The sequence below is a fragment of the Giraffa tippelskirchi genome, chromosome 13 (assembly GCF_054371585.1).
Source record: "Giraffa tippelskirchi isolate mGirTip1 chromosome 13, T2T-mGirTip1v1.2.pri, whole genome shotgun sequence".
NCBI lineage: Eukaryota > Metazoa > Chordata > Mammalia > Artiodactyla > Giraffidae > Giraffa > Giraffa tippelskirchi.
The window spans coordinates 39,826,423-39,847,582 of NC_137287.1; the positions used below are offsets into that span (position 1 = coordinate 39,826,423).

At 58.1% G+C, this 21,160-nt stretch overlaps 1 protein-coding gene and 1 long non-coding RNA gene across 6 annotated transcripts in view; one reads left to right on the top strand and one right to left on the bottom strand.

The window, feature by feature from the left end:
- LOC145531809 (phospholipid-transporting ATPase ABCA3) overlaps nucleotides 1–21,160 on the top strand; it is a 42,240-nt gene that overhangs the window by 17,349 nt on the left and 3,731 nt on the right. For all 5 annotated transcript variants that reach the window (XM_081555313.1, XM_081555312.1, XM_081555310.1 and 2 more), the window contains 20 exons: nucleotides 1,404–1,520; nucleotides 1,758–1,878; nucleotides 3,550–3,723; nucleotides 5,798–5,979; nucleotides 8,207–8,350; nucleotides 8,854–8,983; nucleotides 9,626–9,780; nucleotides 10,005–10,160; nucleotides 10,244–10,454; nucleotides 11,440–11,590; nucleotides 13,309–13,407; nucleotides 14,703–14,889; nucleotides 15,616–15,919; nucleotides 16,241–16,514; nucleotides 18,133–18,337; nucleotides 18,597–18,816; nucleotides 19,091–19,249; nucleotides 19,522–19,694; nucleotides 20,249–20,377; nucleotides 20,482–20,676. In XM_081555313.1, the coding sequence (XP_081411439.1) occupies nucleotides 1,404–1,520; nucleotides 1,758–1,878; nucleotides 3,550–3,723; nucleotides 5,798–5,979; nucleotides 8,207–8,350; nucleotides 8,854–8,983; nucleotides 9,626–9,780; nucleotides 10,005–10,160; nucleotides 10,244–10,454; nucleotides 11,440–11,590; nucleotides 13,309–13,407; nucleotides 14,703–14,889; nucleotides 15,616–15,919; nucleotides 16,241–16,514; nucleotides 18,133–18,337; nucleotides 18,597–18,816; nucleotides 19,091–19,249; nucleotides 19,522–19,694; nucleotides 20,249–20,377; nucleotides 20,482–20,676 (3,486 nt within the window). The remainder of the gene's footprint in view (nucleotides 1–1,403; nucleotides 1,521–1,757; nucleotides 1,879–3,549; nucleotides 3,724–5,797; nucleotides 5,980–8,206; nucleotides 8,351–8,853; nucleotides 8,984–9,625; nucleotides 9,781–10,004; nucleotides 10,161–10,243; nucleotides 10,455–11,439; nucleotides 11,591–13,308; nucleotides 13,408–14,702; nucleotides 14,890–15,615; nucleotides 15,920–16,240; nucleotides 16,515–18,132; nucleotides 18,338–18,596; nucleotides 18,817–19,090; nucleotides 19,250–19,521; nucleotides 19,695–20,248; nucleotides 20,378–20,481; nucleotides 20,677–21,160) is intronic.
- On the bottom strand, nucleotides 7,918–20,634 carry LOC145531821 (uncharacterized). The gene is made up of 4 exons (XR_014072782.1): nucleotides 20,480–20,634; nucleotides 20,221–20,338; nucleotides 9,594–10,518; nucleotides 7,918–8,149 (listed from the first exon to the last, which is right to left on the bottom strand). It is a non-coding gene; the product is annotated as an uncharacterized LOC145531821 (long non-coding RNA).

Here is a 21,160-nt window from a genome sequence, read left to right on the forward strand (position 1 = left end):
CTTGCAGGATCTTAGTTTTCTGACCAGGGATTGAACTCAGTCCCTCAGCAGTGAGAGCACAGAGTCTGAGCCACTGGACTGCTAGGAAATCCTCCCTTTAAACTTTTTTGATGCAACTGCTGAAATTCCAAATAATGTATGTGGCTTGCATCCTGTTTCTGTTGAGACAGTAGGTCGATGGGAGAAAAACGTTCCCCTACATGGCGAGCAGGAAGCTAACTGTGGGGGTAATTAAGGGTGGCCAGAGTGTCTGGCTGCCAGGCAGACTCGTGGGGGCCTGGGAGGTGTGTGAGGTGCACCTCACTGATGTGACGTAGCTGCAGACCCCTGGACCAATAGCGTTCCCTGCGAGCTCCCAGCACTGACTCTGTCAGAATCATCAGAATTTACATGAGGTTCTCCCTCTAGCAGGCCTTCCCTGGTAGCTCAGCTGGTAAAGAATCCTCCTGCAATGCAGGAGATCCTGGTTCGATTCCTGAGTCGGGAAGATCCCCTGCAGAAGGGCAGGCTACCCACTCCAGTGTTCTTGGGCTTCCCTGGTGGCTCAGACTGTAAAGAATCCACCCACAATGCGGGAGACCGAGGTTCAGTCCCTAGGTCGGGAAGATCCCCTGGAGGAGGGCATGGCTACCCACTCTAGTATTCTGGCCTGGAGAATCCCCATGGACAGAGGAGCCTGGCGGGCTACAGTCCATGGGGTTGCAAAGAGTCAAACACGACTGAGCGACTAAGTGCAGAATAGTACTCCCTTTAGCAATGTCTGCAGTGCCAGTGGAAGGGCATTTAGAGTGTTCTCAGCAGTGCCAACTCTGTGATTATTGGAGCTTTTAAACTGCTGCAAACGAGGGGCTCGGGGAACTCATGAGGTGGGTCCTATTCGCTTGGCACCTAAATAACTTTAAGAAAACGGTGCAATGTTGAAGCAGTCAACTGTGGACAAGGACAGGTTTCAGGAGAAAGTGTTTGCATGTGTACACGCCCCCAGATTCATTGATGGACCCAGCGTGACCAGATGCTGAATGATCATTGAGCCCAAGTGGTGGGGTGTGTGGGTAGCCACCGCTCCAATCCTATTTTTCAGGCCATTTGAAATTGTGAGTAGGAAGCTGGAAAATCAGCCTCGGTTGGTTGCCGGCCCAGGAGAGACGCTTCATCGGCCCTGGTCCCCCCACCCCCAGACCAGCGCGGTCCATGCTGATAGTGGGCTACAGGCCCACTGGGTGCCTGTGGTGGGCAGGGCTGAGGAGCAGGATTTTTAAGCTTAGTTTCAGCCAAATCAGCCCCGTGTGGCTGCGGGCACAGCTGTATGGGCCAGGGCAGGCATGGCGTGGTGTGTGGGGGGGGCGCTCTGGGGCCCGGGGAGGCGGCGTGGAGTGAGTGCAGCAGTGCCCATGTGCCCCCAGGAGTACGTGCGTATGATGGGGCTCAGCAGCTGGCTGCTCTGGACCGCGTGGTTCCTCCTCTTCTTCCTCCTCCTCCTCATCGCCGTCTCCTTCATGACCCTGCTCTTCTGCGTCAAGGTGAGCGCAGCCCTGGAAGGGAGTCTGACGTGAAAAGCAAGGTGTCCGGGGTGGGGGGTGGGCAGAGGCAGCCGTGGCACCCCCAGGGAGACCCCCAAGACTCCATCCTGGCGGGAGAAAGTGCCGTGTGGCGCCTCCTCCTGCCCTTCCCAGCTCTAATGTTGGAGATGCCCGCCTCAGAGGGCACGGAGGTGGCCCTGTGTCCCTGTCCCCGCCACCACTGTCCCTGCCGTGCAGGTGAAGAAGGACGTGGCGGTGCTCGCACACAGCGACCCCTCACTGGTGCTGGTCTTCCTGGCCTGCTTTGCCATCTCCTCCATCTCCTTCAGCTTCATGGTCAGCACCTTCTTCAGCAAAGGTGAGTTGTCCTGTCTTAGGGGATCCCCAGCTCAGAAGACAGCGGTGTTTCTCTTGGGATGCGTGAGGCTCCGGGGTCCGAGGGCATCTGAGCAGAAACGACCCAGAGGCCAAGGTGTTCTTTACTCTGCGCGTCTTCTGCATTCAGCTTTCTAAGTGTTGGCATACATCCTTGAGCATTTCTTTCATTGAAGCTCGGCAAGGGGTTAATTCTCATTGACTTTCTGTGTCACGAGAGGGCTCTGTTTTGCCCTCACTTCCGAAGGCTGCTTTAGCTGAGTGTAAGCGTGTCCTTGGCACTTTGATAACATTCGCTTATGGCCATGGGGCTTCCCTTCTTGCTGGGAAGAAGGCTGCTGACGGTCTAGATCTGGTTTTTCTGTGTAGATGTTTGGATCTGAGGATCTCAGACCTTCATTTCAGTTCGCCATCTGTCACACTATGCCCTGTTATTCCCCCATCTCTCCTATTACACCTGACTTGGAGCCTCTCAGTCTGCTCTTCGTGTCTTGTAACTTCTTTATTATTATTATCATTATTATTATTATTATTATTGTGGTAAAATACATATAATAAATTTACCACCTTAACCAATTTTATTTATTTATTTGTTTTGGGTTGGACTGGGTTTTTTCATTGCTTCACGATGGCTTTCTCTAGTTGTGAGCAGGCTTCTCCTTGTGGTGGCTTCTCTCGTTGTGGCTCACGGGCTCCAGAGCTCAGGCTCAGTAGCTGTGGTGGGCGGGGTTAGTTACCCCGAGGCATGTGGGATCTTCCTGGGCCAGGGATTGAACCTACGTCCCCTGCATTGGCAGGCAGATTCCTAACCACTGGACCACCAGGGAAGACCCTGATGTCCTCAACAGATCTTTAGGGCATAAAGAAGTCTTAAGGCCGGAGCCTGTGAGGTCACTGCATGGACTAAAGCTCCCTGTCTCCCCACACCTCCAGCACTCGCCTCTTTCAGGTCTTGCCCACGTGTCACCTTCCCATTCAAGCCTCCCTTGGCCACCTGGTTACAGTTATAGCCCCCCAGCCAAGGGTGCGTCTTGTCCCGGGTCAGCGGCTTACTGCCCCTCGTAGGCTGTGCCCACCCAGCATCCCTGCCTTGCTGGTTTTCTTGTCCACCAGCTATGCACACACTGGTCCTAAGCTCCCCTAGTTCCACCAGCTGTGTCCTTGCTGGTCCTAAGCTCCCCTAGTTCCACCAGCTGTGTCTGCACTGGTCCTAGGCTCCCCAAGTGGAGGGCTTTGCCTCCCTGGTGCCTGGACCAGGGCCTGGCACAGAGCGGATCCAAGGAGACTCTGTGGGCCGAACGAGTGAACGAGATGGGGCAGGGCTGGGGGGTGCACAGTGGGCCGTCAGGGCTCAGTGTTTGTCACGTGAGGAGAAGGCAGCTGAAGGCGGGTCTGTAGGAGATGGTGGAGCGGTCACTATGAGGTCCCTGGGATGGGGCAGACATGCGCCGCCCCAGGTGGAGTGGTGTTCCCTGCAGCATAGGCACCCTGACAAGGGAAGAGGCTGTGGACTCATTGGGGGTCCCCCAGCACTGAACTTTGGTCCCCAGCCAACGTCAGGCTGGGGTCGGGCAGCTCACCCGAGGGACAGGTCCTTGGTGCCCCGGGGGACCCGGGGGTGCGCACACCCATCTGCCCCTCTCTCCATCCGCAGCCAACATGGCAGCGGCCATCGGCGGCTTCCTCTACTTCTTCTCCTACATCCCCTACTTCTTCGTCGCTCCTCGGTACAACTGGATGACGCTAAGCCAGAAGCTCTTCTCCTGCCTCCTGTCCAATGTTGCCATGGCGATGGGAGCCCAGCTCATAGGGAAATTTGAAGCCAAAGGTGAGTAGTTTCCCTTTTCACAGCTGCCCTTGCTGGTTCAGTTACCCCAAGAGGGTCTGAGCAGAGTGCCCTCCAGCTCCGAGACTCTCACTCCAGCCAGGTCGGCACAGCTCCACGAACCGAGCACCCGGAAGGCAGGTCCTCACGACGGGGAGGAGGGGCCGGAGCCACAGGGGAGGCAGGTTAGAGGCACGTGGTGGGCTGAACAGAGAGTCAGGGTGTCCACCGTGACATCGGCCACCCCCCGATCCCTGCTCTGAGCTCCCCACAAAGCCCTGCCTGGGACCAGCTGTCACTGCTGGAAGACACTGGACGTGAGAGTCTGCACTTACTGGTGGTGGGGCTCAAACTGGTCACCTCTGAGTCTCCGCCTGCCTTGGGGCTTTAGGGTTCCTAGGCCTGGGGTCTCAGTCTGTAGGCTCAATACCTCCCGGCTCTCAGTAAAGAAGTGGAATTAGTGTCTCCCCTCCCCCTGTTTCCCTGATACCTCCTGCAGGGATTGGCAATGAAGACAGGGAACCTGAGAGAGGGAAAAGGGACACAGCAGGGCATGGCTTTCTTGGGTTTTGTGACATTCCTAACTTGTAAAATGTCATGTGTTAGTCGCTCAGTCGTGTCTGACTCTGCGACCCCATGGACTGTAGCCTGCCAGGCTCCTCTGTCCATGGAATTCTCTAGGCAAGAATACTGGAGCGGGTTGCCATTTCCTTCTCCAGGGAATCTTCCCAGCCCAGGAATCAGACCCTGGTCTCCTGCATTGCATACAGATTCTTTACTGTCTGTGCTACTAGGCTTAGCAGTCTAAAATGTCTTGGCAGTCAAATAAACACTGCTGGGCTGATGCTGGCCTGGGAGCTCTCATTTTTGCTCAGATTTCACTTGATGATGGAGTCAAGGCTCCTCCGAAGGGTTGAAAGTGCACCTGGTTTTCCCCTTCGCCCCACACTTGCTGGGAAATCTCCAGTGGCAGAGCACTCATTTCTCAGGAGAAGGCCCTGATCATTCTGATCACTCAGAGCGTCTCACGGAAGGGCTTGAAGAGGTGCGTGGCCCAGACATGGCCCGCCTTCTCGCTTCCCCGGCTCTAGGAAGTGGCAGGAGGGACAGGATGGGTTTCCGTGTAGCCGGTGTTGCGCTGGCCTCCATCCGGGGAGACGGAGGAGTTGCTCTGCTCACAGGAGGGGAAATGCAACCCTGCGTCTCAGCCCTGCCCCACGCGGGTGTTCTCTTTCAGGTGCAAAGCCTGCGTTTCTTCCAGGCCTCAATTCCTGCTTCTCATGGCTTCCTGGCTATAGTCTAAGGAGCAAGGGTGTGGGTGTCCACGAGAACCTTCAGTGTGGCTTTATCCTCCATTAGAATTTTTTTCTTCAGCTGACACTGGGACTTTTAAATATATGGATCTCTCTGTGTTCAGCAGTGTGTGATAAACCGTAGATTTTTTTTTAATGCACAGTACCTTCCAGGGTTCACATGCTCTTTAAAATAGCCATTTACAAAGAGAAGTCAAACTAGATGGCATCTCCCAGTTTTCAAAATTCTATACTGAATTTTCCTAAAACAGACAAATTTGTAGTTGTTTGGAAGTTAACAGAGAACAAGGCTGGAGACCAGCCATTTCCACCAGGGGCCCTGGAGTCAGCCACACGGAAACCCCCAGGCATCCTTTGGACGGTGATGCTACAAAACCAGTGAGAAGACAGAACACCACGAGCACCGCTGAACAGAGCTTTATGTGCACTGACATATTTCCCTTCTCTGAAAAGACCCCTATTAAATGCACCCTGTTCCAGTGCTAGCCTTACCCAGATGTCATACGTGTGTGTACATGTGTCTGTGTGTCCATGTACAGGTGGGTTGTGTAGATGGACACATGTTTGCACACGTATATGTCAAATCAAACGTGAGCCCCTCTCGTCAGTTTATGAGCTTCCCTGGTTCTGTGACACCGAGCTGGTGACCTGCTCTGGTCTGAAAGGCGGGGGGAGAGCTGGAGGGTTTGCTGGGAGCGGGGGGCCGCCACACTGACTCTGCCCTGTGGGTCCGCATCAGGCCTGTCTCCTGGCGTGTCTTCCAGGCACAGGCATCCAGTGGCAAGACCTCCTGAGTCCCGTCAATGTGGACGACGACTTCACCTTCGGGCAGGTGCTGGGCATGCTGCTGCTGGACTCCACCCTCTACGGGCTGGTGACCTGGTATGTGGAGGCTGTCCTCCCAGGCCAGTTCGGCGTGCCCCAGCCCTGGTACTTCTTCATCCTGGTGAGTTCTGATGGCCACCTGCGTGCCCCAAGCCCTTCCATCCCCTGACCTACAATGCCCAGGTCTGAGAGGAGCTGGCACTGACCAGCTGGCCACAGGGCCTGCACGCAGCCCCACCCAAGCCGCCTTCCTCAAAAATTGTCTGGTTGGGTTTTCTGCACACAAAGTAACAGAGCTTCTTGCAAAACTGATCACATTGCTGGAGTGAACAGCATAGTCCCACCACCCAGAAAGGAACACCACTGACACTCTGGGTGTCGTTCTTCGGATGGTTTCCTGTGCGTGTGCAGCAAGCGTGTGTCTTGTCTGACATGTATACGTTTGTTCTTAGAAAAGGGGATGATGTAAAAATGCTAGAGACTTGCTCTTTTTTTCTAGGTACATTTTACAAAGTCTTAGTCGCTCAGTCATGTCCGACTCTTTGCGACCCCATGGACTTTAGCCCCCCAGGCTCCTCTGTCGGTGGAATTCCCCAGGCCAGAATACTGGAGTGGGCAGCCATTCCCTTCTCCTGGGGATCTTTCCAACCCAGGGATCAAACCCGGGTCTCCTGCATTACAGGTGGTTTCTTTACCATCTGAGCCACCAGGGAAGCCCAGTGTACATCTTAGGTATTTTAAATACATATACATATGGGTCTACTTACCAATACACTTTTAGATTTTATCTGTGCATATTTATAAATTTTTAAATGTATTTGTATTTTTTTTTTATAAATTTATTTATTTTAGTTGGGGGCTAATTACTTTACAATATTGTAATAGTTTTTGCCATACATTGACATGAATCAGCCATGGGTTTACACGTGTTCCCCTTCCTGGACCCCCCACCCACCTCCCTCCCCATCCCATCCCTCTGGGTCATCCCATTGCCCCGGCCCTGAGCCCTTGTCTCATGCATCGAACATGGAATGGTGTTCTGTTTCACATATGATAATATACATGTTTCAATGCTATTCTCCCAGAACGTCCCACCCTCACCTTCTCCCTCAGAGTCCATAAAATTGTTCTATGCATCTGTGTCTCTTATTCTGTCTCTCATATAGGGTTATCATTACCATCTTTCAAATTCCATATATATGCATTAGTATACTGTATTTGTAAATATGTTTCTATTTAAACATGCGTTTTTCTCAACCAGCTTCACTTTTTAACGACTACACAGTATTCCTGCGTACACCACCAAATTGTTAACTAATTCCCTGTTGATTAGCTAGGTTAGCCAGGAGACACTTCGTTGTTTATCTTTGGTTCAACTAATATTTGTCAAGTGTCCATTCACTTTGTCATTGTTGTTCAGTCGCTAAGTCGTGTCCGGCTCTTTGTATCCCCGTGGACTGCAACACGCAAGGCTTCCCTGTCCTTCACTATCTCCTAGAGTTTGCCCAAGTTCATGTCCACTGAATCAGTAATGCTATCCAACCATCTATCCTCCGCCGCCCTCTTCTCCTTTTGCCTTCAGTCTTTCCCAGCATCAGGTCCACTCATTATTTCATCACATCTAAGATGGTCCTGATTCTTAGAGGCACCATCACTTTGTCACCGAAAAAGAAAAATACTAGCCATTGGTCTGTGTGGCGGTTTCTGTAATTTGTAAGACACATTCACTTAAAACGGGAGACAGGTGTCCCGCCAAACCAATGGAATGTGACGCGTTGGAACCACCCCATTGGCTGTGGGGGTACACGGGGAGCGGGGCTGGAGCTGTGGGTGAGACCTTCTCCCCCAGCAGGGCTTCCCCTGGGGGGCTTCTTCCAGGGCCCTGTGCTCACCTCTCCTGTGACCCCACCCACACCACTGTGCCAACCATGTGCCACCCTCCAGTGACCCCTGCGCTGCAGGAGCCAGACCGTGGGAGGGAGGCCGGCCCTGGGAGAGGATGCAGCTGGGGCCTGCCCACATCGCCCTGGGCAGGACCACTTCCTGACCTGGCTTTGTATTCAGTTTCTTGGTTTACTTCCCCTCCTGTCACCTCTGAGCTCTGTGCACAGTGAGCCCTTGTGGCAGAGCAGGGAACAGACTCGGCATTTCCCAGGGCAGTGGGCGCAGAGCTGCCAGGGGTTTCCGTCCGAGCCCAGGACTCTCGGCAGTGCATTCTCTGCAGCAGCGCCTCACGGGGGAGGCTCGAGGCTGGCAGGCTCGCAGCTCCAGCGTGTCGGTCAGTGGTTTCTCTGTGGCAGAGAAAAAATGAGCTGACGTGACTGGGCTGATCGAGATTTCTGTCCTAGCCCTCGTACTGGTGTGGACGCCCCAGGACAGCACTCGGGAAAGAGGAGGAGGATGACGACCCTGAGAAGGTGCTCAGGACTGAGTACTTTGAAGCTGAGCCCGAGGACCTGGTGGCCGGGATCAAGATCAAGCACGTGTCCAAGGTGCCACACCTGTGGGGACTAGACTGCGGGGTCACAAGGCAGGGACCATCCTCCAGGCCTCGCTTCTCCTAGGTTCCTGGGGCTGCCCTCTGACCGGCTCCCCAAGGCACCGGCCACCCCGGCTCTGCCCCGGGGCCCAGTGTGGAGGCTCAAGATCGAGTCAGGAACTGCTGTTGCCCCCCTTAACCTCTGATCAGCTTGGCAGTGGACGCTCTCTGGGCTCTCTATATGCGATGCCTGGGCCTTCCAGACCTTCTAGTCCTGCCCAGACGCCGAGACGCCGGGTGCTGGGGGCCTGGGGAGGGACGGGTGGAGAGCCGCAGGAAGGAGGGGGCCTTCCATCAGTACTCCGGCCTCGCAGTGCTCTGACCGCAGTGCTGGGTGTCATCTCCTCCCGACACCCTCGGGTGGACGGGGATTCCCAGGGGAGTAGGACGATAGGCCTCTGCAGTGAGGGCCCGAGGGGCTCCTGATGCCCAGGGCTGGCCCTGCCTCTCCTGCAGGTGTTCAGAGTGGGGAACAAGGGCAAGGCGGCTGTCAGAGACCTGAACCTGAACCTGTACGAGGGCCAGATCACCGTCCTGCTGGGCCACAACGGCGCGGGGAAGACCACCACCCTCTCCATGCTCACGGGTGAGGGCCCAGCCTCCACGCCCCCTCCCCACCCCTGACCGCCTGGCTGCATGCCCTCAGGTGGCTGTCCTGTCCATGCTGAGAGCTGCAGCGCTGCAGGGGCCCTGGGACAGGGCAGGAGCCCCTCAGGCCACAGGGAAGGGCTCCACCCGTACTGACGGGGGTCCCGAACCCACTCTCCTAAAAGCCATCCTGGACAGCCGGCCCAGCTCTGGCGGTCGCCCTGTCCTCCCTGAGCGCAGGCTCTAGTTGGGACCTGGGCAACGAGGGTGTGGGGAACATGCCACCTCATCCCTAACAAACCGAGGTGGCCGGGATCAAGATCAAGCACGTGTCCAAGGTGCCACTCCTGTGGAGACTGGGCTGCAAGGTCAGGAGGTCATGGGGCAGTGACCATCCTCCAGGCCTCACTACTCCTGGGACTGCCCTCCAACTGGCTCCCCCAGGTACCAGCCACCCCATCTCTGCCCGAGGGCTCAGGGTCGCATCAGCACCCAGTGCTGATGACCCTCCTCTGTCTCTGGAGGCCCACTTGGTGGGGCGGGGCGCTCATCACGCGAACCAGGGAGGCTCAGCCCTCCTCCTGCTCCTGGAGGATGTTTGCACTGACCTCAGGCCCCGGGGTCTTCTGCTCGGCCCTAGGTCTCTTCCCACCGACCAGCGGACGAGCGTACATCAGCGGGTACGACGTCTCCCAGGACATGGATCAGATCCGGAAGAGCCTGGGCCTGTGCCCACAGCACGACGTCTTGTTTGACAACCTGACCGTCGCCGAGCACCTGTACTTCTATGCTCAGGTGAGCCGGCGGGGGACAGGGTTCACGGGCTGCCGCGGTGGTCCCATCACCCGTGAGGCAGCCTTGGGAGCCCTTAGCCTTCCAGCAAACTGAACCTGCTCCAGAGAGCCGTCAGCAGACTGTGGGGGTGCGGGGTGGTCAGGACGCAAGGTCCAGCACGGGGAGGGACAGGGACAGCACCAAGGCCAGCTGGACGAGCCGGATCTCCGTCCCCGCTGTTTCAGCTGAAAGGCTTGCCGCGTCAGAAGTGCCCTGAGGAGGTCAAACACATGCTGCACGTGCTCGGGCTGGAGGAGAAGCGGGACTCCCGGAGCAGGTTTCTGAGCGGTGGGATGCGGCGCAAGCTCTCCATTGGCATCGCCCTCATCGCGGGCTCCAAGGTGGGGCCGGGGGGCCTGCGGCACGGCCTGCAGCCCGGGACAGGTCTCTGCAATCCTCACGAGGCCGCCCCTCCGCCCTCCAGGTGCTGATGCTGGACGAGCCCACCTCAGGCGTGGACGCCGTCTCCAGGAGGGCCATCTGGGACCTTCTGCAGCAGCACAAGAGCGACCGCACCATCCTGCTGACCACCCACTTCATGGACGAGGCCGACCTGCTGGGGGACCGCATCGCCATCATGGCCAAGGGGGAGCTGCAGTGCTGTGGGTCGTCACTGTTCCTCAAGGAGAAATACGGTGAGCGGGGCGGGCGGGCAGCTGAAACTCCATTCCACACGGGTCAGCGTGGCTGGTCCAGGTGCTAGAGAAAGTATCCACTGGTCACGTTCCCCGAGGGCCCCTGAGGTCAGGTAGGGAGCGGCCTTCTCTAGATGTCCTGTCTGCTCCCTGTGGGTGGAGACCCGAGGCCCGGGCGGAGGGGCTATAAGAATGAGGAAGAGGAGAGCGGAAAGTCTTAATTTGGAGCGTTGTTTGGCCTTGACCAGTAGACTAGCAGTCAATGCTGGGCCTGCCAAGAGCAGGGGTGCCATTGGAGGGCCCAAGTCTGCTCACCAGCATCTCAGCTCCCAAACAGGCGGGGGGCCCTCAGCACCACCCAGAGTAGGTGGGCAGTGGGTGCAGTCAGCCCCCTCTTTGCTATGTGAGTGCAGCTTCCCTTCTGGAGGACCGCTCGCCATCCGAAGTGGTCCTGGCAGGCCAGATCTGCTCCACATCCCTCCAGCAGAAGGAACAAAGGCAGAAGAGCAGCGCTCCTCCCCCAGACACCCCAGGAGTTGCACCCTGAACTCCCCCAGCTTCCCCTGGCCAACACACAGCCCCGCAAGTGGCAGGCGACCCCGAGCGGTCACCATCATGCTCAGGGGAGGCTGAAGAGGACGGCCTTTGTCCTGAGGCTCTGTTACCAAGAAAGCAGGGAGAAGAGGTCTTGGGGACAGTTTGGACCCCAGCCTCTGCCACTTGCAGTCTGAAGTCCAGCTCTGCTCTCACCTCCTTGTGCTCAGCACCCCAGTTCTCCAGCATCTCTCCCCAGCGAGGGTGGGGGGAGGGGAGCTGAGACCCTTGTGACAGCCCTGAGGCACCCTGAGGAGCATCGTTTCCACTTCACTTGCCCCCGCTCTGCAGCCCCATCCCCAGGAGCCTGCCCCCTCCCCAGGGAGCCCGGGGCCCGGGGTGAACCCCACTGGGCTCACTGGGTGAGCACTGAACACTCCGGGGTGTTCAGGCGCAGGCTACCACATGACGCTGGTGAAGGAGCCTCACTGCAACCCCGAGGGCATCACCCGGCTGGTGCAGCACCACATCCCCAATGCCACCCTGGAGAGCAGTGCCGGGGCAGAGCTGTCGTTCATTCTTCCCAAGGAGAGCACGCACAGGTACATACGTATGCTAGAGCACACACGGGCACATGTGTGTCCCAGAGCACGCACAGGTATGTATGTGTCCCAGAGCATGCACAGGTACATACGTGTCCCGGAGCACGCATGGGCACATATGTGTCCCAGAGCACACAAGGGTACGTGTGTGTCCCAGAGCATTCACAGGGACATATGTGTCCCAGAGCATGCATAGGCACGCATCCTAGAGAGAGCACACAGAGGTATATACATGTCCCAGAACACACATAGGCGCAGATCTGAGAAGGGGGCTCAGTGGGACTTAAGGCGCCTGTGTGTGAGACACGCTCCCTGCACCTGTGGGCTCGGCCGGGGTCCTTCTCAGCTCCTGGGCCGGTGATGGTTGGTACCTGGTGAGTCTACTTGCTGGGCCCAGGGTGCCAGGCCTCCCTGTGCATCAGGGCTGTACCCAAGAAGGAGAAGGGAGCTCATCACAGGGTGCTGGGTGCACTGGTGCTCTCCATGTGTGGCTCGCTCCTCACACTGCAGCCACTCAGGGTTAGTGTGTAGCTGTGAACTCACATATCTTCTTGGTCTCGTAGTCTGAGCCATGGACACATGCCTCGTAAACAGAGCAGACTCCCCATGTGGGCAGGTAAAAACAAAACTTCTGATTCACATGCAGAAACTTTGGAATAGAAAACTTACAGGTGCATTAATCTTGCTACAAGCCTGATTGAGAAATGTGGTTTTAATCATGGCAGTGTTCCCTGACTTAGATGTACTATAATTTAACACCTACTCTGTCGTCACATATTCATGTTTTACAGAAACACACACACCAATATGCTAATGCACATCTTTCTAGAAAACTCTGTTGAGGTCTCCAGTGACCCCTTAGGGTAGATCCCCAGCAGTGGGGTACATGTTACCAGACTTCCCCCTGGACAGGTGTTGAGTTTGACTTCCCCAGCAGCAGGATGGGGGAGGGTCCATTTTACAGATGCCAGCTTTGAGTTGGACTTCTCTTTATTACTTGTGTGTATCATGGGTGGAAATGGCCCACACTGTGTAGTTATCATATTGTGTTTCTTCCACTCCTACTGGCAGGAGATTGACCACTTCTGGTGCTTACTGGATGCTAAGCGTTACTTCTTCTGGCTGTTTCATGTCCCAGTCCTGTGTATTCAGTATTAACATCAACCATTTGTGTTGTACCTTTTTTCCCATTCATTGCTGCCTTCTAATTTTGTGAGTTTTTTCCCTCGCAGAGATTTTACATCAAATGGGTTCTATCTTTTCCTTTGTGATTTCTCCTTAGAAAGGACTTCTGTGTCCTACAAGTCCATGAATATTCCCCAATTTCTTTTGGTTTGGTCTGTGACTTCATGTAGGTGTGTGCTATCAAAGAGTGCCGTACAGGCCCAAGTACCCAAAAGATGTGTGGGGATTCCCTGGCGATCTGACGGTTGGGATTCGGCGCTTTCACTGCCAGGTTCAATCGCTGGTCAGGGAACTGAGATCCCACAAGCCACACAGCATGGCCCAAAAAAAAAAGGTTATTAGAAAAAATGCGATATTGAGGGAGGAAGGGGGACAGGGGAAGACAAAGCTGAACTTTTTTACTGAGACACCATCTCCAGGCACTCACCTTCCTTTGCCCCTCTCCCACATTGCACAGAGGTGATTATTTAGGAACAGATCATCTAGAAAGTCACTGAGAAGCGACTTATCACCCTGGTCTCTCTTTTTTTCAGGTTTGAAAGTCTTTTTGCTAAACTGGAGAAGCAGCAGAAGGAGCTGGGCATCGCCAGCTTCGGGGCCTCCGTCACCACCATGGAGGAGGTCTTCCTCCGGTCAGTACCCGTGCGTCTGCATCCATTGGGGGCTCAGCCCTCCAGGTGGCTTTTCTAAAGGATGATGATAAAGCAGTGCCCTTGACTGTCACTTGGAACACCCATCCAAGGTGGACCTGCAGCCCGGGGTCGCAGGAGGGCAGCGGGCCAGCCCTCAGGGCCTGAGCTCACATCCGCAGGGCCCTGTTAATAACACCTGCACAGACTCGGCCAGGTTCCCGACACGCAGGTGACTCAGACCGCAGAGCAGTCGAACTCTGATGCCTGGATGCTGCACTCCCACCGTGTGTGTTGGCCCCTCCCCTGGGCCCCTCCCGAGAGCTCTTCTAGAGCTCAGGTGATCATCCCCAGGCATGTCGCCTTCCGTAATGAAGATGCAAAATTTAGCCTTCACCCCTCAGAACTGCGGCGTGGGCTCCAGACAATTAACACGTTGGTCAAGCATTTCTTGAATGCTTTATTCAGCAGATACAGTGCTAAGAACAAGAAATATAAAAATAAATGTTATGCAGATTTTTTCCTTGAGGCTCACACAGCCTAGAGGAGGCAACAGCTTCAGTGAATATAGATACACAGGTGCACAGATTGGGTGGCTCCCGGCCTCAGTGCAGCCCCCCCACGCAGCCCAAGGCTGTGACTCTGGGCTCTGCCACCTGAGGACCTGCCAGCTTTGCCCCCACCTGCCCCCTACGTGTACTTCTGAGGAGCTCAGTTGGTAAAGAATCTGCCTGCAATGCAGGAGACCCGGGTTTGATCCCTGGGTCAGGAAGCACGCTGGAGAAGGAAATGGCAGCCCACTCCAGTACTCTTGCCTGGAGAATTCCATGGACAAAGGAGCCTGGGGGGCTACAGTCCATGGGACCGCCCCCCACATGCACCGTCACGCACGCCCGAGGTGGCCCCTCCCAAGATACACTCTTCTGCCTCCTGATCTCAGTGTGCATTGAGCCACAACCCGCAGGTCTCCACACTGTGACAAGCCCTCCCCGCATTGCCGTTGTGCCCTGCGCCCCGTCCTGTCCCTCTGGACAGTCTGGGGCATAAATGCTGACCGTGGTCAGTCTCCCCAGGATACCAGGGCCCTCACGATCAGGGCCTGCCTGGTTGTCTCTCTCTCCTGGCCTTTGCTTGATCTCCGCAGCTGGCGTCCTGGAGATAGGCAGGGATGAGTGAGTGGATGAGCAGGACAGATGGCTGTCTGCCTTAGTGCCCCTGACAGTCAGCAGCTTTCCACCTCCGCTGCCCTCTCCCTCCCCGAGGAGCCTGTCCTGACTCGGCCTCCGTGTCTCGGCCAGGGTTGGCAAGCTGGTGGACACCAGCATGGACATCCAGGCCATCCAGCTCCCTGCCCTGCAGTACCAGCATGAGAGGCGGGCCAGCGACTGGGCCGTGGACGGCCACCTGTGTGGGACCATGGACCTGACTGATGGCGTCGGTGCACTGGTTGAGGAGGAGTGCACCACCGTCAGGCTCAACACCGGGGTGAGACCGTGAGAGCGTCAGAGGCCACCGGGGCAGACACAGGCATCCAGAGGGTCCGGGCCCCGGGAAGAGGGCAGGTCGCAGCTCGTGCTCCTGAGGGCTGGCCCCGAGAAGGAAAACTCGGAACATATTAACTGAACACCCGCCATTTCTCATTGTTCTAACTTGGCCACTCAAGAATAAGGGCAAACGCCGCTCATAAGGCTGACAGCGCCCCGTGTACATGTGCCCTGTACCCAGTGAGACAGAGGCAGTCGTGGGCCCATTTTACAGACAGGAAGCTGAGGCCTGGGCCAAGGTCATATGGGTAGCTCACAGCGGAGCTGGGCTCCAGTCCCTGCTGACCTGACCTGCACAGTGAAGGACTGAGCGTGGGGAGTACAGGCAGCGGGAGGTTTGTCCATCTGCTCTGCTGTGAGCGCGGCCGGAATCCTCTGAAGCCTTGGCTCCTCTCTGGGGTAGCACAGGGTCCACTAACGTCCTTGGATGACAGAACAGTGCCTGCCCTGCCGCCACAGCTGGTGTGAGGCCCCAAGGCCCGGGGGGACCTACAGGGAGGTGCTCTCATGGGCCCTCCATATCAGGGCCCGGGCCCTGGGGGGAACCCTGGGACCCAGGGCGCAACTGTCAGCCGGAGGCCCCTAGGCCTGCATGGGGACCGCGCATGCTGCCGGGGGGCAAGGGCAGGGCTGACGGCCGTGTCATCTCTGTCCCCCTCTGCCGCAGCCGGCCCTCCACTGCCAGCAGTTCTGGGCTATGTTCCTGAAGAAGGCCGCCTACAGCTGGCGCGAGTGGAAGGTGGCGGCGGCCCAGGTCCTGGTGCCCGTGACGTGCCTCACCCTGGCCCTCCTGGCCATCAACTACTCCTCCGAGATCTTTGACGACCCCATACTGAAGCTGACCCTGGGCGAGTACGGCCGCACCGTCGTGCCCTTCTCGGTCCCTGGGACCTCTCGGCTGGATCAGCAGCTGTCGGAGCATCTGAAAGACGTGCTGCAGGCCGAGGGCCAGGAGCCTCGAGAGGTGCTGGGTAAGGGGCGTCTCGGGGGTGTACCAGGGGGCTCGGGGTGTGGCTTGTGCTGGCAGAGCCCCCCCTCACCCATGTGGGGGGTGCAGAAGGAAGAGCTTGTGGCTATGGGGGTGCCCCCCCAGGCCTGCAGCCTTGGGTCCTGTGGCTCCCACCCCGTGGCCCCACAGCCCCTGGACAGCGTGCAAATAGGTGATGTGTCCTCTCTATGGTTCCTGCGGCCCTTCAGGACAGGCACTCAGAGTGGGGCCTTGGCGGGCCGCCAGCCTAGAGCCGGTCGTGCACGCTACTAACCCTGCCGTTGCCCCTGCCGCCACCACACAGGTGACCTGGAGGAGTTCCTGATTTTCAGGGCCTCAGTGGAGGGGGGCGGCTTCAACGAGCGGTGCCTGGTGGCAGCGTCCTTCAGAGACACGGGCGAGCGCACAGTCGTCACCGCCCTGTTCAACAACCAGGCATACCACTCCCCCGCCACTGCGCTGGCCGTCGTGGACAACCTCCTGTTCAAGCTGCTGTGCGGCTCCCGGGCCTCCATCACGGTGTCCAACTTCCCCCAGCCCCGGAGTGCCGTGCAGGCCGCCAAGGACCAATTCAATGAGTATGTGCCCTGTCCCCCACCCAGGACCCAGTCCCCAGGTGCTCAGGACCTGCTCCTAGCACCAGGACTGATCGCCTCCGCATCTGAGGCACTGCTGGGCTCCCCCGACACCCTCAGGGCTGCAGCAGCAGACACAGCATTGTTTTTGCTCCCAGGAAGCTCCCGTTCTCGGGACCCCAACCCCACACCCTCCCCAGCCTTCCACATACAACCTTTCCTGGGACAGCAGAGACTTTGGGGAGACCCCAGCCTACACACACCTAGGCCCCACCAGAGACTCCTGTGGATTTGGAGGGCGCCGCACCCTCTTCCCAAATCTGCACCCGACTCTTGCCGACCTATGTCCTGGGGGTGCAGCCTTCAGTGCCTGGCGTGTGTATGTGTCACTGCCTCTCGGTGGCCTCAAGTCTGGGACCACCTCAGGTGTCTCTGTCCTCGGCCTTGTCACCTTTGTGTGTATAGGACTCTCCTCTTCCCGGTTGCAGAGCCCCTAGGCCGCTGGGGACCGTGCAGACAAAACTGGAAAAGTCTGTTCATTGCAGAACAGTCACCCCACCTCAGAGCCATTCACTGATGGGGGGTTTCATCACCACCTCCCATTTTAGACTGCCTCCTGGCCCTTCAGTGCCCTCCTCCCCCTCTGCCCCCTCTCGACCCCACTGTAAAAGCAGAGACTGGGCGGCAGTCCTCTGTTCTCACTGCACCAGGGGTCAGGCTGGGGAGTCGGGCTTAGCACACTGAAAGTGGACGAGAGCAGGAGTTTTTCTTTTGCTGGAACAGCTCTAGGAGACATGACCCACCTGCCACATGGTTTGCCTGTTCACAGTGCACAATTGAACGGTTTCTAGGACATTGAGTCATAGTTTTATCGAATGTTTTCATCATCTTCAAGGAACCGCGGCACCGTGGCAGTTACTCCCCGTTCCTCTCCCCTCCACTTCTAAGCAGCTGGGAGTCGGCTCTCTGTCCCCGTGGTTTGCCTGTCCTAGACATTTCCCATAGGTGGAATAGACACCATGTGGCCTTGAGTGACTGGCTTTCACTCTCAAGATTCATCCACGTCTGCCAGCACTTCATCAGTTCAGAGCATTCCCCACCCCAGCACTGCTTGTTGAAACATTCAGGGGGTGGGGAGGGGGCAGTTTAAGCTACAGAATGATGCTGTCAGCAATGGTTTCTGAAAGGTGTTGCTGGCACCTGAAGGTCCTGCCCACTCGAGAACAAGAGTGGGGAGACTGTCACCACCCCGATGCCACGCCCAATGGCGGGTCTGACCCTGGCCGCCGCAGAGAGCCGGGCAGAAGTGTTGGATCCACACCTGAGTGTCTGTGGGAAGTGGGTGCACAGGGAAGATGGAAGGCCACTGGGAGGGCGGCACTGCCATCACTGTGGACCGGATGCCCAGAAAGGGAGCTGTTCTCCTGAGGGGTAGGGGGATGCAGTTTGCCTGGTGCAGAGCCCCCTGAGGCTCTGGATTCTCCCTTAACCCCCTTTAGAGGCTGAGTTACTGCATCACCCGCTTTGGACAGTAGTGAGCCAGCACTGGATGGCCCAGCTGCCCGGAAGTGCTGTGCTCTATCCCTGACCTGTCCTATGCCCTCTCCGCCTCCCACCACAGGGGCCGGAAAGGATTCGACATCGCCCTCAACTTGCTGTTCGCCATGGCATTCCTGGCCAGCACGTTCTCCATCCTAGCAGTCAGCGAGAGGGCCGTCCAGGCCAAGCACGTGCAGTTCGTGAGCGGCGTCCACATGGCTACTTTCTGGCTCTCGGCTCTGCTGTGGGACCTCCTGTCCTTCCTCGTCCCCAGTCTGCTGCTGCTGGTGAGCTGCGTGGCGCTGGGGCATCTGGGGGTGGGGGGAGCCTGCAAAACCACCCTGGGCTTCTGGTGGGTGCTGGCGGCTCTGCCCCTGCTACAGGAGGAGGGTGGGAAGGCCTAGGCAGCCCCTTCCGTCTTCACGCCCCGCCCCTCCCGTCTTCAGCCTCGCCCCCCCCCCCCCCCCCCCGACCTCTGCCCCTTTGGGAGGTGGGGCCTGGGGGCTGCTGGGCCGGGACTCACGCACACTATCTGTGCCGCTGCAGGTGGTGTTCAAGGCCTTCGACGTGCATGCCTTCACGCGGGATGGGCACGTGGCCGACGCCCTGCTTCTGCTCACTCTCTATGGCTGGGCCATCATCCCCCTCATGTACCTGATGAGCTTCTTTTTCTCCGGGGCGGCCACCGCCTACACGCGGCTGACCATATTCAACATCCTGTCGGGCATCGCCACCTTCCTCGTTGTCACCATCATGCGCATCCCAGGTGGGCGCCAGGAGCCCACCCCCTCACTCACTCCGTGGCCCGCGGAGCCGCTCGACCAGTCGGCACCCTGGCCGGCCGTGCTGCAGCCCCTGTGCGCATGCGGCCCTGCCCCACGGCACCCTTGCGCCGACACCAGCAGGAGAACAGGCCCCGTGCCGGATCCCTGGGGCAGGCGTGGTTGGGCTGCGTGGGGAACTCCGGACACCAGCCCTTCCGGTTTGATCTGGTGCGGTGTGTACTCCCGCGCTGACTGGCCTGTGCTTCCTCCCTATAGCGGTCAAGTTAGAAGAACTTTCCAGAACCCTGGACCGCGTGTTTCTGGTGCTGCCCAACCACTGCTTGGGGATGGCAGTGAGCAGCTTCTACGAGAACTACGAGACCAGGCGGTACTGCACCTCCTCCGACGTGGCAGCCCACTACTGCCGGAAATACAGTGAGTGTCCAGGCCTTACTCGGGACTGCTGATCCCCTCGCAGGCACAAGGGCCACCTCGAAGGTGAAGCCGCCAAAACACGGGCAGTGCTTGGGTCCCCGTGTGGCTGTGACATGCCCTCAGAGGCCCAGTGGGCGCCACCTATGCAGCCTTCACCCAGGGCCTGGGCACAGGTGCTTCGGGGTCGCAGAGAGAGGGCGGGGGAGCTGGGACCCCTGGAGGGGAGCGACGCTCCAGGCCACGGGTGCAGCACCCTGTCCCGTGTTGCACAGACATCCAGTACCAGGAGAACTTCTACGCGTGGAGCACCCCAGGGGTTGGCAGGTTCGTGACCTCCATGGCCACCTCAGGGATAGCCTACCTCACCCTGCTCTTCCTTGTGGAGGCCGACCTGTTGTGGAGGCTGAAGACCTGCCTGTGTGCCTTCCGGAGGAGGCGAGCACTGGTGAGTGGCTCCGGGTACCCGTCGGGCCTTCAGCTGCTCTGCGGGGGGGGGAGGGGGGAGGCGGGCGGGGGCACCCTACCACCCTGCCACCCTGCCACCGAGGTCAGCCTTCCTTGGGGCCACTGCACAGGGAGTCCACCGGCAGTGCTCACAGCGTCCCCTGGGGCTCTCTGAAGCCATGGATCGAGGGAGCCTGGGGCCTCGGAGATCTCAGTCTCCCCGGAGACCTGGGGGCCGGGGCGCCCTCGTGTTTGTCACATACATCTCCTCCCCAAACAAACAAAATCTGCCGAGGCAGCACTTGCAGGACAGGTGGCCCCAGGCCTAATGGGGTTAAGACACTAGGCTTTTCTAAGGAAAGGGTTGTATGTCTTCTCGGAGCCAGTGTCAGCTCTGATGGCCGCCCAGCTCCCCTTGTGGGAGACCTGAGTCAGCCCGCGTCGGGCTAAGCTGGGGTGAGCAGCCTGGGAGGCCTTAGTTAGTTAGCTCTTCCTCCCACGGGGACGGACCCCTCGGGGAAGCTCACCCCGGCAGTCTCTTTCCCAAACAACTAGACAGAAGTGTACATCCGGACGGCGGCGCTCCCTGAAGACCAGGACGTGATGGACGAAAGGAACCGCATCCTGTCCCCCAGCCTGAACTCCCTGCTAGACAAGCCTCTGATCATCAAGGAGCTCTCCAAGGTGAGGTGGCGGACGCCGCGGCCCCGCCCCCCCCCCGCCCTGCTGCCCCGCCCCTGGCCGGCTGGCCCCGCCTCCACACGGCTGTGTTCTCCGCTTACGCACAGGTGTACGAGCAGCGGGCGCCGCTCCTCGCCGTGGACAAGGTGTCCCTCGCGGTCCAGAAAGGGGAGTGCTTCGGCTTGCTGGGCTTCAACGGAGCCGGGAAAACCACGACTTTCAAAATGCTGACCGGGGAGGAGACCATCACCTCTGGGGATGCCTTTGTTGGGGGCTACAGCATCAGCTCTGACATCAGAAAGGTGGGTGCGGCCAGGGAGGCAGGGATGAGGCTTCCCTCTGGCTCGAGGCTCAGGGACAGCAGGACAAGGCAGTGGCCGCGGCCAGAGCTAAGCAAGTGGTGGAGAGAGAGGTGAGGCTAAATCAGAGTGCCCGGGGCCGGAAGGGACCAGGCGCAGCAGACGGGCAGGCTGAGACTGTGTCCCCCCAACCCTGGACTAGTGACATCTCTGGACCTGGGCACAAAGCGGCACCCACAGAACTCTGCCCTCATAAAAGGACTCCAGTCTGTGTGCACAGATTGATGGCAATGGTGCCCTGGGCTGTTCAAACCAAGAACCAAAAGCTGGATGAAAGGTTAATCTTAAACCACATGGCTGAGATCATGGAAGAGTGAGAGGCTTAGTGACGACCCCCAGCTGGAGTCTGCAAGCAGGAGCCACCCCTGCACAGAGGACACTGGCAGCTGACTCTCGGGTGTGGGTTAAGGACCTTATTGTGTGTAGG